An 18,719-nucleotide genomic window follows, 5' to 3' on the forward strand; every position below is an offset into this window, starting at 1 on the left:
CCCACGAATCAACACCTATGACTAAAAACTGATCAATTGTCTGCAGTAGTTTGAATATTGTTAAAGGATTATTCTAAGAAGATAATTTGCACTTATGTCTATTTTGGCACTTGCATTTCTTTTACAAAATCTAAGGTTTCATCGCTTATTTGCCGGGTCTGGAGGAAGTAGCAGCGACCCTAGCTTTCACGGGTTATCCGAGACTGGTGATACGGATTCTGTTAACGTTCCGCTTAAATTTCTCCAGTGGACATTAGCAAGAAAAGACATGATTAGAGAGAGACTTCCAGAAGGAGGACATTCTGGGGAGGAAGATTATGGCGTGCAGTTAGTTGTTAAAGCAAGTCCTAGAAGTATTGGAAGCCTGAATAACGATAGGAATGAAAAGTAAATCAAGAGTGTTTGAGGGTGGGGCGCAAGACCAACCACTCTGCAATAGTGGCCATTGTGACAGAAATGGAAAAAGAAGAGAGAGAAAGCAGTAACATGTATGTTAGAAAATTTGTTTGGCAGTCAAGTGACCCTTTTCCTCTGGGGGTTACAGTTTAAGATTTCTGAGTGCATCATCGTCATCATCATCATCCTCATCATTATCACTTCCAAACCTGTAGATTTTTCAAGAAACGGCAATGCTAGGCCAAGGACTTCTGGAACAGACCAGCCAATTCATTCTCGTCGACACTCAGAGTCTTCCTAAGAACATCGCTGCACTTGCCCGCCTCTTACGCTGTATAGTACGCCAGAGTTGAACTTTCATCGACCGCATTGCCCGACTGACAGAGCAGTGTGAGCACCTGACGACACTCTAGATGCCAGGCACCCTACCTCGGTCTATTTTTGATTCTGGATTGCTCAGTCAAAGAGGCGTGCTGTGGAAAACCGTGTCTGACAAACGGCGACCACATCTGCTCACTGTGAAAGAAGCACTGGAGATGTCGTAACCTCAGTACAAGTGTCTGCGAATCAGCAGACACAGCATGCCCAACCCCTATTCATCGGGCGTTGACAGTCAGTGGAGCGCCTGACTCAATCTTGAGATGGTGTGATTTTGTGCTTGGTTTTTCTTTTTCTTTGTTTCCCACCCTCCGCCTTCATTTCCTTGTCACACCTGATGTATGGTCGAAAGACAGGCACCGGCTTGGGTGAGGGCAGAGTTATACTTTCGTAAGTGTGTGTCTGTTACTGTGCATGTGAGAATAGAAAGAAAGGTGTGAGGGGTATTTGATTAGGATTTCCCCACCCTGGGAAAACACCATATTTTTAGCAGAGACCTTAGCAACTGATTGACTTGTTATACAAGTTCTAAAGCGTAAGAGTCGATAATTTAATATTTAAATTAATTAAAGCGGATCTTTCTGATTTAGCCGACACCATTTGTTTTCTAACGAAACACTTTCAAACTTGGGACACTGGTAGAATGTGTCATATAAAACATCTTTTTCTCTTAGCCTTGTTAAGAAAAGTTTGTATATTCGAAGTTATTTCATGTTAAAAGTTGTCGTATTTCGGTAATTTCAACCAATCACTGACGTCTATTGAGGTGAAAACAATTACTGTTGTGGTTTGTCAACAACACGTTGTGGCGGAGTAATGGGATCTTTTCCCTTGAATAAGATTACTGCTGTTGTTTGTCAACAACAACTATCGGCGGCACTGTTATTTATGACATCGTTCGTGCGTTTGTACTGATTTTAGCTTTAGGGTTTTAGGGTTAGGGTTAGGGTTTGGTTTAGGTTTAGGGTTATGAGTATTTTTGCCAAATTTGGTGAAAATCTGTTCAATACACCACCACAAATTTTTCACAAAATTTGGCAAAAATTACCGAAATACGACAACTTTTAACATGGAATAACTTCGAATATAAAACTTTTTCTCTGTTCTATAAGACAAACTATACAAGTATACGAAGTTTGAAAGTGTTTCAGTGGAAAACATACTAAATAAAAACTAAATAAAAAATGGTGTCCGCCAAATCAGAAGGATCCATTAAAGCTCACGTGGCACTCATATTTAATTCGAATTTAATTTATTATCGATTTCTACGGAAATGCAACATTTACACCCGACTGCGAAATGTAATTTTTAACAAATACAGAATTAACTTCAATGTTATTCCCCGACCCCAAATACTCATAGGCGCAGGCGTAGCGGTGTGGTAAGAAGTTTGTTTTCTAGCCACATGGTTCCGAGTTTAGTCCCAATGCATGGCACGTTGAGTAAGTGTCTTTTACTATAACCTCGAGCCGACCAAAGCCTTGTTGGTAGACGGAAACTGAAACCCGTCACGTGTGTGTGTGTGTGTGTGTGTGCGTGTGTGTGTGTGTGTGTGTGTGTGTCCTCCACCACCGTTTGACAGCTGGTGTTGGTATGTTTACGTCTCTGTAACTTAGGAGATCGGCAAAAGAGACTGCTAGAATAAGTAGCAAGCTTTAAGAAATAAGTACTGGTATCGATTCATTCGACTGAAAATTCCTCAAGGAGGTATCCCAGAATGGCCACAGTCTAATGACTGAAACACTAACGTTCTACCAGCGAGTAATTGTTCATCTGCAAAACGAATGAGATTTGGCTACCTCTGATACATCAAAGAGTGACAGGTTCGTGTCGCTCAGACAAACGGGGCAAATTTCTTTGTGCAGCATAGCCATGAAAATTCAATGACGAATCAGGCCGTTGGCAATAATCAAGGCATTATTTTCACATTTGCTATCTTGTACCAGCGGTCATTTTATAGTCACCAATTTTGATCAAACATTGGTGAAATTTATCCGAAACGGTGAGGAGATGCAAGCATTACTTCTTTTTTAAAAAAGAAAAAAAGTTCAATCAATCTTTCAGTGATTATTGTGGGCGAAACCTTGTCACGTTAAGTCGTGCATTTTTGACACAAAAAACGACATTTGCTTATCATCATTCATTAATTCAAAATTTACGTTAATCCTCTCAGACCTGAGTCCCTATCTGACTTAACTCCCTACGTAGTGTTCCTGAGCAAAAAAAAAAAAAAAAAAAAAAAAAAAAATGAATAGCTGCATACGCAACTCCCGAGTAACGATTACAGATAAACTAATTGATTGAATTACAATTAACATTCGGGAGAATAACAATTGCAGGCCTATCACTCAACTACTTTATTTGTCCATCCGAATTGTTACTTTCCTCACTGTTTCACCCATTTGATTGCTTGCATCACTCTCATTGTCTGCGTAAGAATAAACTCTTCATCCGAAGAATAAACATCATCAATAATTTCCTCAACTGTAAAGAATCTAGGCTTTTCTCGTTTACCAGACGAAGTGCTGGGTTAATCAGTGCGATAAGGTTAAGATATTCAAGACAAACTTACCAGGTGTTACGATTATCGCCGGATGTCTGTAAAATAGGAGCACTAGCGGTAGAGGTACCTGAGCTATGACAATTTAGCTGATATAAATGCTGGTTACTTCGCTGGTTGATTCATTTCTATGGTTACTTGGCTGGTTGATTCATTTCTATGGTTACTTGGCTGGTTGATTCATTTCTACAGTTGCGCTTTACATCTCAAAGAGAGAGGTGAAGAGGGTTTAAAAGAGAGCTACAGAAAAAGATAGGATGAGAGGTGCAGAATGGATGCTGATACTAGGCTTGGTACAAAAACAAAACTGTCCTAAAAATTTGTAACTTAATCCTATATATCCCCTAATATATTTTTTTTAAAAAAGGACAATCAGACAAAGCAATAATAGATATTGCCAAACTAACACCCCCGCCCACTAACTTATTTGGAATCGACCGTAAAATCGCACACCCCCAAACAAAAAATTCCACTCAGGCTTAGTAATATTTCAAATTTTTGCCACAAGGGCAGATTGAGTCGATTACATCGACCTCCAGTGTTCAACCGGTACTTATTGTATCGACCTCGAAAGGATAGGTCGACTTTGGCGGAATTTGAACTCAGAACATAAAGACAGACAAACTACCGTTAAGCATTTCGCCCGGCGTGCCAACGACTCTGCTAGCTCACCGCCTTACTCAGGCTTCATATGAATAGGAGTAACTAAAAGATTTGCAGGAATATAATTCACTGCGCTCCCTAGCATGTTAGGAAATAATAAACTTAATTTAACTCACGCAAATAACATTAAAAGAAAATCCGGATCTTTTTTAAAACGGGGGCCACATTTTTCATTAACGAAACACTTTGAAACTTGGAACACTGGTAGAATGTGTCATATAAAACATCTTTTTCTCTTAGTCTTCTTTAAAAAAAAAAGAAATCCATAAGTTATTCCATGTTAAAGTTGTCGTATTTCTGTAATTTCAACCAATCACTGACGTCCATTCAGCCGATATACATTAAGTGCCGACTACATAAACAAACGATCCTGAAACAATTAACCCTAACCCTAACCCTAACCCTAACCCTAACCCTAACCCTAACCCTAACCCTAACCCTAACCATAGGGTTAGGGTTATGGTTAGGGTTAAAGCAAATTTAAAATGTAAAAAGCAAATAAAACGAAGGTATGGAGATTAAATACGCTTTACATCGCTTAATCAGCCAAAGGAGTAAATGTAAACAACTGAATACTTGTCAGTGATTGGTTGAAATTATCGAAATAAGACAATTTTTTACATGAAATAAATTCGAATACAAAAATATTTTTCTGTTCTATAACACAAAATAGATAAGTATACGAAGTTTGAAAGTCTTTCCGTACCAAAAACACTACGTAAAACATTAATGAAAAATGTGGCCCCCGTTTTAAAATAGATCCGAAAACCCAATGCATCTATGATAATGATGAAAAGGAATTTTATCGAAATCACTATTTAAAACTAATGGATTACCTGAACCTCATCTCATGCAAAAACAAAAAATGTAAAATAACCTGCAATTTGTAATCGAAGGCTACACGCACGCGCGCGCGCGTACGGAGAGAGAGAGAGAGTAAAAAAGAAAGAGTTTCAGAGACGGAGATGCGTGAATAAGTAACTGAGAAGTTATAGGAGGATTTATTTATATGCAACTTAAGGCGTGTGGCTTAGTTAGGATATTCGGCTTACGACTGTAAGGTCGTGAGTTCGATCCCCAGTGGCACATTGTGCCCTTGAGCAAGGCAATTTATTTCACGGTGCTCCAGTCCACTCAACTAGCAAAAATGAGTAGTACTTGTCATTCAAAATGGCCAGCCTTGTCACATTCTGTATTCTGCTGAATCACCCTGACAACTATGTTAAAAGTACGCGTCTGTGGAGTATCCAGTCGCTAACACGTAAATTTCTTGACAGGATCTACAAGAACTCTCGTCGTCGTTACCGACGGAACACCAGTTTGTACGAATACGAAATTTGTTTCATTTAGTTTTCTTTTAAGATAATAAATATTTTTCTTAGGAAAATTAATATCCATTTCATCACTGAGAAATTTGATAAAAGTTAATTCTAATTATTGTATGCATGCCATACTACATGTGTAACGTTAATCATGGTGGCACAGGTGAACTGCCAAAGTTATCTGTCATATGTGGAGGCGCAATGGCCCAGTGGTTAGGGCAGCGAACTCGCGGTCATAGGATCGCGGTTTCAATTACCAAACCGGGCGTTGTGAGTGTTTATTGAGCGAAAACACCTAAAGCTCCACGAGGCTCCGGCAGAGGATGGTGGTGAACCCTGCTGTACTCTTTCGCCACAACTTTCTCTCACTCTTTCTTCCTGTTTCTGTTGTACCTGTAATTCAAAAGGGTCAGCTTTGTCACACTGTGTCACGCTGAATATCTCCGAGAACTACGTTAAGGGTACACGTGTCTGTGGAGTGCTCAGCCACTTGCACGTTAATTTCACTTGCAGGCTGTTCCGTTGATCGGATCAACTGGAACCCTCGACGTCGTAAGCGACGGAGTGCCAACAACAAAGACCTGTCATATGACAGCTAACACTTCTATCTTTATCTATCATTTATTTGCTTCGATCATTAGTCTGCAGCCATGAAGAATTTTTAGTCGAATGAATTGACCCCAGGCCTTTTTTCAAACCTGGTACTTATTTTATCGGTCTTTTTTGTCAAACCACCAAGTTACAAAGACACCATGCCGATTGTCAAGTGGTGATGGGAGACAAACAAACACACACACATACACACACACTAGCGCCGACCACTTCTCAGCAGACACACCACACACTATTATCCACACACCCACATACAATATTTAATAGCGTCACCACACATACCACTGTATGAGCATCCACACACGCTGTTTAAATCAGCACACACACCACACACCAGCATGCACACTCTCACACCCACACAAGCACATAATACCTGAACACAAACAATATATGCACACACACACACAACACGCATAAATACACGCAGCACGCTTTGGCAAAGATAGTTTTTACCCATAAACATACACTATACACATGGTGTATGTTTGGTCACAGATACACACACGCTTGCGATCACCATTGGGATCACCATTATTATCTCCCTTTCATTCACGCTCTTTTTTTTTCCAGTCATCTCGCCATGTTGGACCACTGACTTCTACACAGTTTTTCTCTCTCTGTTTTTTTATTCCCTCTCTATTTTTTACCTCTTATTCCTTTCTGTCGAAGAGTGAAGGCTCGAAACGTAAAAGACTTTTCCAATGTTCCCAAGCGTTAAACTAATACACCTTCTTGTTGTTCCTACACCTGTTTTCGTCTTTTGCTTTTCTGCATCACTCTCATTGTCTGCGTAAGGGTCAGCTGTTCATCCAAAGAATAAACATCATCAATAACTTCCTCGACTGTAAAGAATCTAGGCTTTTCTTGTGTACCTGACGAAGTGCCGGGGTCATTATATGCTCGTTTCATCACAAAAATCTGTATATTTTTTTTCCGATTAAAAACAAAAATAAACAATTGTAGGGGACGCAATTAGTAGTGAGTCAAACATATTTGACGACATAGCTGCAACAAGGCTTAATGATAAAGAATCACACCGTGATACCGTTGTAAGAGCTGGGCATACAGTGACACTAACGAAACACAAACTGAACAGTTAAAATGTATCACTCTGAACAAGCCAAACCATTGATAATTTTCAACTTCCTGTACACATGACAGACGTGAACGCTCGTGGCAGAGATTTAGGGGAAGACAGAGCCTTTGAAAATGAGATGCTAGCGTCACTATTTAGGCATTTCATACGTATATCATTATTTTGAAACCAGCCAGCATTATTTTATGAAAATGTCGCAATGATAAAGAAAGAAATTGGTCTGGCTATATGATAAGATCAAATGGCTTTGCTGAAAATTTTATTCAAGAAATCGGGTAACAAGAAAGAAAGAGGGGCAAACAGAAGAGAAGATGGATATACAACATCAAAGAATGAACGTGAAAATCGTAAGCGGCCATCTAAGCTCTAGCACACAACCGTCAAAGCTGGAAAAAAAACTAGTTTCAGTTCGTTACATGGACGACTCTACTACATCGTTATTTGGGGAGCTAAGGCATGACAAGATATGTACACGTACATATATACATATATATATATATATATATATATATATATATATATATATATATATATATATAGAGAGAGAGAGAGAGAGAGAGAGAGAGAGAGAGAGAGCCAACAGGTGAGACTGAGAGAATCTTAATATGGAAAACACTATGCAGCGCTCAAATGATTTGAACTTACACTCTCATGCCTTACTGAACACCAAATCAGTAGGGTAAACAGTGACTATAAGGGGAATATAAGTGACCAGATATGGAGACAATGATTCAAATAAACAGATAAAAGCCTTGGGTTTGAATGTACAAAATATACAGGGTGGCTATAAAGTCATGCACCATCCTGCAATATGTGAAATTGCTAACATTCTCTTCTTTTTTATCTCTTCACAACTGCCGATTTTACTCACAAACCAATCCTCATTGGATGGAGGCAGATAATCAACAAGGGGGAGGCAAGGTAATGATGTGGTGTGGGATTTAGCACAATCAATTGGACCATTTTATTTTGAGGGCTCTGTGACAGGTGATTCGGATCTGGAAGGGGAAATCCTGTCTGGTTTCAGCAGGATGGGGCTCCACCCCATTATGCATTACGGATTCGTGGTTTTCTGAATGAACATTTTCCAATTGAATGGGCCAATTGAATCGGCACCACGGTCACCAGATTTAACTCTCATGAACTTTTTTTCTCCCCTGGGGCTACATTAAATCCCTTGTGTATTCTGAAGAGATTCGTGACCAAGGACATCTTCAAAGAATTGTTGAAGCATGTGAACAAGTCAACGGCAATGAAGATCTATTTGAGAGGGCTCATCGCAATTTCAAATTCAGTATGAGCACTTGTTTGGAGCTACATGGCCAACACTTTGAACATTTGTAATGGATTACCTACTTCATCGCTAATAAGCATACTTGATATCTCCCATAGTGCGTGACTTTGTAGCCACCCTGTATATACATGTAAAAAGAGAAGGAAGACTTAAAATTTTCAGATGAAATAATTTAACAATCAGGTTATAGAAACACGTTTATATATTCGTTTTGCAAAATTCTTGATATGAATACGTGTGTTGAAACAGATTGTTGTATTTGAGGATGGTCATGTTGCCAGTTTAGCCAATGAAAACGCAAGCACTCTATATTTGGTGTTCACTTGCATTATCAATATCACCTGTTTATACACGTTCGTTTAATTTGCTTTTATTTATTTTATCAGTTGGTTTATATCAAAGGTCATGTTTGTCTTTTAAGGTCATGTTTATCTAGATATTCATTGTCATATGTCAGTCTGGCATGTGACAATGAATATCTAGACAAACATGTCCTTAGAAGTTTCTGCCCTAGTAGATGTTTAAGAGGTAGACCACCCACAATTACATCTATCGCTAAAAAAACCGTATAGAGAGATGGAGCGGATGGACCAGAGCCATACGGATCCCCGAAGATCATGTAAAGAAAATGATCGCACTTGCACTAGGAGCTAGTATAAGAGATACTCTAAAAGGCCACACATTTGAGTTTAACAACAAAATATACGCTCAGGATGAAGGGGGAAGCCATCGGGATTACTATCGCCGGTGATGAGGCCAACCTTTTCATGGTATGATGAGACAAAAGGCTTAAAGAACACCTGATACAGAACTCCATACTCATGAACATGTACTCTCGCTATGTTGATGATAACATAGTGGAAAATGCACCCCCACAAGAGAGTAGTCTTTAAATAGAAATAGAAACTAATACTATGGAGAGTATCCAGCAAATAGTCAACTCCATCCACCAGAGTATTAAGGTCTCGATAGACTACCCTACAAAACACCCTAACCATAGACTACCAGTGCTAGATACAGAACTCTGGCTGGAAAATGTGAATAATAAAACTCAAATCTTTCATTCACACTATACCAAACCTATGGCCTCCAAATACCTGATTCACCGGTACTCGGCTATCGTGGACAACGCCAGATTCAATATATTGAATGCAGACCTCATCAGAATAATGAGAAATGTGTCCCGCATGTACGACCCTACAGAGTTAAAGAAACACATACTACACTTCGTTCACCGCATGCAGTTCTCGAAACATAGCCATAGAGAAAGGATCAGAGTATATAAAGGAGACATGAGAAAATTTGAAACTATCATACGTAACGATAGGATTGAGATTTGCCCACTCTATAGGAGCAAGTCATGGAACACCATTGAAAGAACTAAGAAGAAAATAGGGAAGGCCAGCTCACGGTATGATAGCCACAAATAGTGTCATGTTCGTTGACACCACTCCTAGAGGCGAACTGGTGTGCCGCTTTAGAAGGGCCCTAGACAAACTTAAGCTAAGAATTAAGGTTATAGAAAGGCCAGATAACCCTATCAAAATCACTAATCGGTGGAACCTACCCTTTTAGTAGAACCCCCTGTACTGATAGGAACTGTATGTTATGTAGATTTAGCCCACAAGAAAACTGTAAAGCTAGGAATGTAGTATATAGTATAAGATGTACAGAGGCACGGCACAGTAACAAGACAACGACGTACGTAGGGGAGACAGCATGGAGCATAGGTGCGCGGGTAAATGAGCATTGGTGGGGAACTTAAGGAACAGAAGAGCTCATCAGTTCTGTGTAGCACGCCGAGCAGGAACACGGGAACTCACTCGACAACATAAAAGTTAAAATCTTGTCCACACATAGAACAGACGCAACACTCAGACAAATTACGGAAGCTACACGCATAATAGAAGATAAACCTAGCCTGAATATGAAATTAGAATGGAACACTAGCACATACACCCCAACACTCCACAACCTATGACAGAATAAGATCCCTATAAAATGATAATAATGTGAATATAATACAATACACAGATAAATAAATGGAATTAAATAACTATATACATAAACAATAAATTAAATTAATACAAAAAGAAAAGACGAACTACTAGCGTTCTACTCGCTAGAAATAGCAGCAAAAATACTACATACCACAAAAGTTATAATCTTTATCTTACTAAAATTGACTTGAAACCATGGTACAGAATATAGATTGGTAAAAGTTTTTATTTTTCATTTCCTTTCGAAATTATCCCTAACTTTTGTGGTATGTAGTATTTTTGCTGCTATTTCTAGCGAGTAGATGTCCTATTATAGGCGTCTCTGCATTTCTAATGAATAATACATAGTCTATTGACTGTTTTTACTCTCGCTAGACCACTGGTGGTAAATAAAATTTCTAAAATTTTCTTTGCCACCCTATAATTTATTAATAATGATAAAATTCTTTTTGGATGATTTTCTATAGGAATTTCGGCATTTTGCATTTTTATTTGCTGCCGATTAGGTAAACCGTAAATACGCGGTATATTTTGAAAAATTAGACATAAAAACACGAACCATGCTGCGTACTGATTCGTGCTTCATATGTTGTCTGGTCAATTCTGCTGACGATAGTCTGACCTTGTAAGATATAATCTTTATCTTACTAAAATTGACTTGAAACCATGGTACAGAATATAGATTGGTAAAAGTTTTTATTTTTCATTTCCTTTCGAAATTATCCCTAACTTTTGTGGTATGTAGTATTTTTGCTGCTATTTCTAGCGAGTAGATGTCCTATTATAGGCGTCTCTGCATTTCTAATGAATAATACATAGTCTATTGACTGTTTTTACTCTCGCTAGACCACTGGTGGTAAATAAAATTTCTAAAATTTTCTTTGCCACCCTATAATTTATTAATAATGATAAAATTCTTTTTGGATGATTTTCTATAGGAATTTCGGCATTTTGCATTTTTATTTGCTGCCGATTAGGTAAACCGTAAATACGCGGTATATTTTGAAAAATTAGACATAAAAACACGAACCATGCTGCGTACTGATTCGTGCTTCATATGTTGTCTGGTCAATTCTGCTGACGATAGTCTGACCTTGTAAGATATAATCTTTATCTTACTAAAATTGACTTGAAACCATGGTACAGAATATAGATTGGTAAAAGTTTTTATTTTTCATTTCCTTTCGAAATTATCCCTAACTTTTGTGGTATGTAGTATTTTTGCTGCTATTTCTAGCGAGTAGATGTCCTATTATAGGCGTCTCTGCATTTCTAATGAATATATATATATATATATATATATGATGAAGGGCCATTCGTAGCGTTATTTGTCCCGATTTCTATTTGTTTCTCTCGTTGTTTGCATATTGAACTCTTTTGCTTTCGTTTTTCATGTCGTTTACAGTTGGTGACGTCCTGTACTCATATATATATATATATATATAGCGAGAGAGAAGAGAGGGAGAAGAAGAGAGAGAGAAAGAGAGAGAATGATTCAAATGAAGAGATAAAACCTTGGGTTTTAATGTATATATGTATACATGTAAAAAGAGATGCAGACTCAAAATTTCCAGATGATTAACAATCAGGTATAAATATATAGATATATATTAACAGACCAAGATTACTCAGATGACATCGACTCAAAGAATTAGAGGAGTGAAGGCGTTGTGAGTCCGACACCTGTTTCTGAGAGCATTATCATTACTTGATAATGTTGGCAGATGTAATTGATCAAAAATTTGCAACCAATAGTGGAATCAAATAAACATTGTTAAAATGCAGAGCCTCCTTCGTCAGGGTTGATAGATAAGAGTCTAACTATCAGATCATTAAGCAAGGAAATGTAAAAGTATAATAGAGGTAGTAGTAGGAGGCAAGGAAGAGGTAATGGCAGGAGGGAGTAGGTTAGTGGGTGGGAATAAGTGGTGCGTTGGAGCAAGGGAAGGGAAACGAGGTCAGAGTCATATCAGGATGGTGGAGGGGTCAATGCTTAGGTTACTGGGAGATGTAGTATTACTAGTAGTAATGGAGACTTCTTTTCCACTCTAGGCACAAGGCCTGAAATTTGGGGGAAGGGGGCCAGTCGATCAGATCGACCCAAGTATGCAACTGGTACTTAATTTATTGACCTCGAAAGAATGAAAGGCAAAGACGACCTCGGCGGAATTTGAACTCGGAACGTAACGGCAGACGAAATACCGCTAAGCATTTCGCCCAGCGTGCTAACGTTTCTTATTTCTTTATTGCCCACAAGGGGCTAAACATAGAGGGGACAAACAAGGACAGACAAAAGAATTAAGTCGATTACATCGACCCTAGTGCGTAACTGGTACTTAATTTATCGACCCCGAAAGGATGAAAGGCAAAGACGACCTCGGCGGAATTTGAACTCGGAACGTAACGGCAGACGAAATACCGCTAAGCATTTCACTCAGCGTGCTAACGTTTCTGCCAGCTCACCGCCTTTTAGAAGTAGAGAATTGAGAGATAAATGGTGATTGTGGTATGTGGTATTTGAAGGATGGTCAATGATGTTAGGTTTATGAATACTTATTACAAATTTAGGCTAGTACTAGAGAATTTATGATTTGTAACGCCTTCTCCCCGCTATTTCTTTCTGTTTATATAATCTAAGTTTGCTCTATTAAAGATATTTACATTTGATTATTCTTTTTATCCTATTCTTTTGTTTCAGTCATTTGATTGCGGCCATGCTGGAGCACCGCCTTTAGTCGAACAAATTGACCCCAGGATTTATCCTTTGTAAGCCTAGTACCGCTAGGTTACGAGGATGTAAATACACCAACATCGGTTGTCGAGCGATGGTGGAGGGACAAACACACACACACACACACACACACACGCACACACACACACACACACACACACGCACACGCACACACACACATATATATATATATATATATATATATACGAAGGGTTTCTTTCAGTTTCCGTCTACCAAATCCACTCACAAGGCTTTGGTCGGCCCGAGGCCAAAGTAGAAGACACTTGCCTAAGGTGCCACATAGTGGGACTCAACCTGGAACCATGTGGCTGGTAAGCAAGCTACTTTATTTCATTTCAATTTGCCGTAAAGGCAGTACACAGAGAGTAGCTTCGGGCTGGACAAAAACATTAATGAGATGAAATGGATGATAAATATGATGGTATAATGAGAGAAGGCAAAAGCCGCCCGCCGAACTTTGCTTCTCTATAACACTGTTCTTTATAAAATTAAATTTTCGCATTGAGGCTATGAACCTTGTACATAAAAAGTCATAAATTAAGGCATTTGCCTCTTACGATTTTTCATTACACAATATGAGGCACTCGTCCTCTTAGGTTTTTTCGCCCGATATAGCCTTCGCTTCTCTCAAGCAAAACGATGGGTCTGGGTCGGGCCACTTTTCAATACTGAATTCGCCGAGGGGGAAGGAATTCACCAACGCACTTTTTTGTGCCTACTCGACACGACCTCCGCAGACACCTGCGGAGGCCAGTCCGGATCCCTAGTACAGGTGAGGACTCCCTCTCTCTGACGCTTCTTTTTATTCACAAATTTCTGCAGGGCCCCTCCCTTTCGGAATAGGATTAGCCGATCCTTTTCCTCACAGGGTAAGCCCACAGCTTCTACTGTCGGCGGCACAATTCCCGCCGACCTGCTTTCCTCCGTTGGTGGCACAATTCCCACCAACGGAGTGTCGGGACACGCCGGCGGTGCACTATCGAGCACCGGCCGTGCCTCGTTCTTTTTTTTCTTTTTCTTTGAGGCCACTGGAGCAGGACGTACTTCCGCCTTAGCCAGAAGATCCTCCTCCTCGCCCACAACTTTCGGTGAGCAACCATTGTTGCCCACCTTCTTTCTTTTCTTGCCTTTCTTCGAGGAGGTGGAAACCTCCTCGACTTTCTCCGTCTCTCCCTCCACTGGGAGAGCGGGGGAAACAACATTTATTAACTGTTCCAGGACCTTACTCTGGTCCTGGGGGCAGTCCTTCTTAATATGACCAGGCTCCAGACACAGGTGACATTTCGGGGGACGTCCCTCGACAATGACTGGATATCTCTGCCTGTCCATCCTTAGAAAATCTGGGAGAACCAGATCTCTGGCTGTTTGGGTCCACAGAGTCAAAACCGCTTTTGACCCAACCCAATCAGCTGTAGGTAAAATTTTCACATTTAAGAGCTTGGCTCCACTGCCACCCAGACCCCGTCGGATAGTATCCTCTATCCAATCAGGTTCTATACCGGGTGGCAGCCCACAGATCCAAGCTCTAGTTAATTTCTTCCCACAATATGTGGGAAGAAACAGAAGTTTTTGCCCTTCTAAGGGCTGGCTCGCAAACTTGCGAGCCACCTCAGGGGTGTCAAATAGCAACCAAACCGTCGCGTACTTTACACCTCTTACCATAAACTTAATAGTTGGCAGATATTCTGCTAACTCTTTTTCAATTTCAATTTTGGGAAAGACCGTAATGGTATCGAGTAACCTAGAATAGGTCCGCAACACCACCGTTCTTTCCTTGAAATCATTTAACCACTTTTTGGGTGGGATAATTTCCCACTCCACAGCAGTGGCTTTAGTTTTTTTTATATTCTCTGCCATGCGAAAAATGTCCACATAAGATTAAACAACTAAAAATTTTAAAACACAGGCAAAAAGAGAAAACAGTTTTAAAAAATGCGGAAGAATTAAAATTAACAGTTCGTACTAAAAACAGTTCATAAAAGAAGGAGAGAGGAAATACAAAAGTTCAGGAAGAATAAATAAAATATAAAGTTCAAGGTAGAATAACAAATTTTCAGGCCACAACGGTACTCCGGCCCGATTTGATCCCGGCTCCGCTGCAGTCGTCACTTTGCTTGTAAGAATTAATTCCTTTGCGTAGTTCCACGTGGTGTAGTTCAAAGCAAGAGGAAAACTTTTCTTCAAATTTATTAGCTTTCAAAACTTGGTTTGAAAACAATAAATCCCCTTTCTTTTTCAAACAAAGTTCACAATATTCCTCTGTAGCCCTCAAATCACGACCTGAAGACAAGAAACCTTCACGAACTAAGTTCACAATTTTGGGAGGAGTGACACCTCCAAAACACTCTTCTCACCGCTAAGTGAGACATTAAGCACAACCACGGGCAGACAAATGCTATTTGCGTAGACCTGGAATCTATAAACGCAGTACAATTGGTGCAGTTTGTGTCCTAGGTACAGCTTTGAGACTCGAGGTATATTCGATCGGGAGCTTGTGATCGTATATACAACTGAAATATTAATCCGTCTGAATATTAATCTGTATGAACGTATATGTTTCTCTATTTTATTTCGTACACGATAGCATCTTTTTTTACTCGAACTTGGTACTTTATTATTTAGGTACCTGGTTCACTCGAACCCTGAACTATTATATATAGGGGTACCCAAAAGAAACCGGTATTTTGCAGTGTTATTTTATTCCCTTAGTTTTACATGTTTACACTTTACATGTCATATCACCTTCAAAATATTCTCCATTTTAAGCAATGCATCGATCCAAGCGCATTTTCCACTATTCGAAGCAATGCCGGAACTCTTGCGAAGTGATGCCTTTTAAAGCCTCCGTCGGTTTTGTTTTTTTGTTTTTTTCCCCTCTTCTATACCTGAAAATTCCGTAGTACCAGCTTCCGTCGGCAGTGATGTCCTTCGAAAAAAGGTCCGGATCAACTTCCAACTGTTCTTTCAGTTCACGACACGCATTCAGCCATGACTGCTTTTGATTTTCTGTGAGCAAGCGAGGCACAAATTTTGCTGCAACCCTTCTTATTCGCAATTCCTCGCTCAAATTTTTTTAACAAGAACTCCAGGCTACACCAATAATATCAACAAGTTCGTCAATTGTTTAGAGACGGTCCTCCACGATCAGTTCATGAACTTACATGAAGTTTTTTCATTCGTTCGGGAAGTCGACGGTCGCCCTGAATGAGGTTGGTCTTCTTGCGACAAGTCACCATTCCTTAAGTGTGAAAACCACTCGTAAACTTATGTTTTGTTCATCGCAGCATTCTTGTAAGCTGATTGAAGCATGACAACTGTTTCGGCTGCCATTTTCCCCAGAATAAAACAGAATTTCATGGAAGTACGCTGTTCCTTCGTTTCAGCCATCGCAAAAATCGACGAGCTGGAGAGAAGCACTACAAAACAAAGACGCACCACGTGACAGTACGACTTGAAACAACGATGCCGGTTGGCAGACTGATGCCTGAGGGTTGCATCGAGTGACTTCATGCGACGGAAGCCTGAACTACAACGGGCTTTACCACAGAGAACATTTCCGGTTACCGATCTTTTTTAAAACGGGGGCCACATTTTTCATTAACGAAACACTTTGAAACTTGGAACACTGGTAGAATGTGTCATATAAAACATCTTTTTCTCTTAGTCTTCTTTAAAAAAAAAAGAAATCCATAAGTTATTCCATGTTAAAGTTGTCGTATTTCTGTAATTTCAACCAATCACTGACATCCATTCAGCCGATATACATTAAGTGCCGACTACATAAACAAACGATTCTGAAACAATTAACCCTAACCCTAACCCTAACCCTAAGGTTAGGGTTAGGGTTAGGGTTAGGGTTAAAGGAAATTTAAAATGAAAAAAGCAAATAAAACGAAGGTATGGAGATTAAATACGCTTTACATCGCTTAATCAGCCAAAGGAGTAAATATAAACAACTGAATACTTGTCAGTGATTGGTTGAAATTATCGAAATAAGACAATTTTTTACATGAAATAAATTCGAATACAAAAATATTTTTCTGTTCTATAACACAAAATAGATAAGTATACGAAGTTTGAAAGTCTTTCCGTACCAAAAACACTACGTAAAACATTAATGAAAAATGTGGCCCCCGTTTTAAAATAGATCCCCGGTTACTTTTGGGTACCCCACTGTATCCGACGTCCTAATGTCTCCGCCAAATTACCTTCTTTCTGAGAAAACACGCACAAAATAAATCTATTTCAGAGGGAAATCGATACTATAACGATCATGAATTTCCCAGCAATAAACTATATGCATGAGTAATTTGGTACATTAACAAAGTGAAGCCAGATCACAGAGGCACAGCTGACTGGTTTACTTATATTTCTATATTGTGTCTTGTTTCTTTTTCAAAATAACTGCGTCACCATGTATATCTGTGTATGTATTAATATATATATGTATATGTGTATGTATTTATATTGGACATTTTGACATTTATTTACTGGCTGTTGGGTATATCTAAAATGTTATTGTTGTCTTAGGATGTAACTCTAGCTACCTCTTGAATGCCATATAAACATGTAATCGTAACCGATTTCATGACCTTCAGCATATTTGAAATATAAACGCTAGTCCTTTCTTCTAGCCCTGTCATGAGAGATAAGATTTTCTATCACAACCCACAAGAAGCCGTCACTGGCTATTAGTAATACTCAGCTTATACAACCTTCTCTTTATCTCTAAAAGCAACCTAACTTTTCTTTTCCTGTTTACCTGCCTAAACGTACCAAACAAGACAGTACAATTTTTTTAGTACGTTTGAAGGAGGAGGAGGAGGGAGCAAGAAGAAGAAGAAGACCAGTGGAGGTAGATAGAGGCAGGTCAAAGATGGTAGGTTTGAGAAGTTAGAAGCTGCCCAGTGGATATCTGCAGACCGACGATTTGAGTGTGATATTCATGGATATTTGAAAGAGTGGCAACTGCCCAAGATTTTACTCAAATAACTAGGTAACTCTATTTAAGGATTACAACGCTTGCTCTAATCCGAATAGCTCCACTCGGCTTAATCCAACCCAATGTGGAAAGCACAGCATTGGCTTCTCTATTTCTGTGATCGACAAGAAACAAGAGTAAACTAATCAAACTGGAATATCCAAATGCTGATGGCTGTAACCACATGTAATTTATCAGCGAAACATTTGGCAGAAATATGCTGGTTGTCATCGTCCTAAAGAACGCTAAACTGCAACGTGCACTCGCAGTAGATATAACCAACCAACTAAAAGTACTACTTGACGCTCCTCCGAATGGCACTGCAGCAGCCGCTGTTCGTTGGATACAGTTGCTTCAAGCAACCTACGAAGCAGCCACTGCCTTAGCAGATATCTCCAAACACAAGCATTCTTACTGGTTTGAGGAAAGAGTATAAAGATAGTAGAGCCACTGTCTGAAAGACGAAGGTGCTCTCAAACAATCATAAATGAACGAGATACACGGTAAGATACTAGGTGATACAAAGACGATAATGCTTTACTGCAGAAAAGAATTGCAGCATCTGAAAGAACGATAGTAGGAGAAGAAGGAAGAAGAGGGAGAATTCAGTCTCTCAAAATGTGATGGTTTTCTATGTCTGTCTAACAGAACTGTATGATCAGTAA

The 18,719-nt window shown here is 39.4% G+C and overlaps 2 protein-coding genes and 1 long non-coding RNA gene across 6 annotated transcripts in view; all 3 read right to left on the reverse strand.

Moving 5' to 3' along the window:
• LOC149135844 (uncharacterized) overlaps positions 1 to 18,719 on the reverse strand; it is a 303,123-nt gene that overhangs the window by 238,110 nt on the left and 46,294 nt on the right. The window lies entirely within an intron of this gene.
• Positions 1 to 18,719, reverse strand: part of LOC106871940 (galactoside alpha-(1,2)-fucosyltransferase 2) — a 63,114-nt gene that overhangs the window by 18,615 nt on the left and 25,780 nt on the right. The window contains exons 2-3 of one of the 4 annotated variants that reach the window (XM_052968129.2): positions 6,579 to 6,849; positions 3,347 to 3,574 (exon numbers count right to left, since the gene is read on the reverse strand). The exons of 1 other annotated variant lie outside the window; for it this stretch is intronic. The gene's annotated coding sequence lies outside the window, so the exon portion shown is untranslated. Of the gene's footprint in view, positions 1 to 3,346; positions 3,575 to 4,113; positions 4,374 to 6,578; positions 6,850 to 18,719 lie in introns of those variants that run through there. 2 more of the 4 variants (XM_052968130.2, XM_052968128.2) reach the window with 2 other exon arrangements.
• On the reverse strand, positions 7,587 to 16,967 carry LOC149135846 (uncharacterized). Its single transcript, XM_089353032.1, has one exon. The coding sequence runs from the start codon at positions 14,928 to 14,930 to the stop codon at positions 13,767 to 13,769; it is 1,164 nt and encodes a 387-aa protein (XP_089209158.1). The 5' UTR covers positions 14,931 to 16,967; the 3' UTR covers positions 7,587 to 13,766.

The sequence above is a fragment of the Octopus bimaculoides genome, chromosome 5, assembly GCF_046866305.1.
Source record: "Octopus bimaculoides isolate indiv1 chromosome 5, ASM4686630v1, whole genome shotgun sequence".
NCBI lineage: Eukaryota > Metazoa > Mollusca > Cephalopoda > Octopoda > Octopodidae > Octopus > Octopus bimaculoides.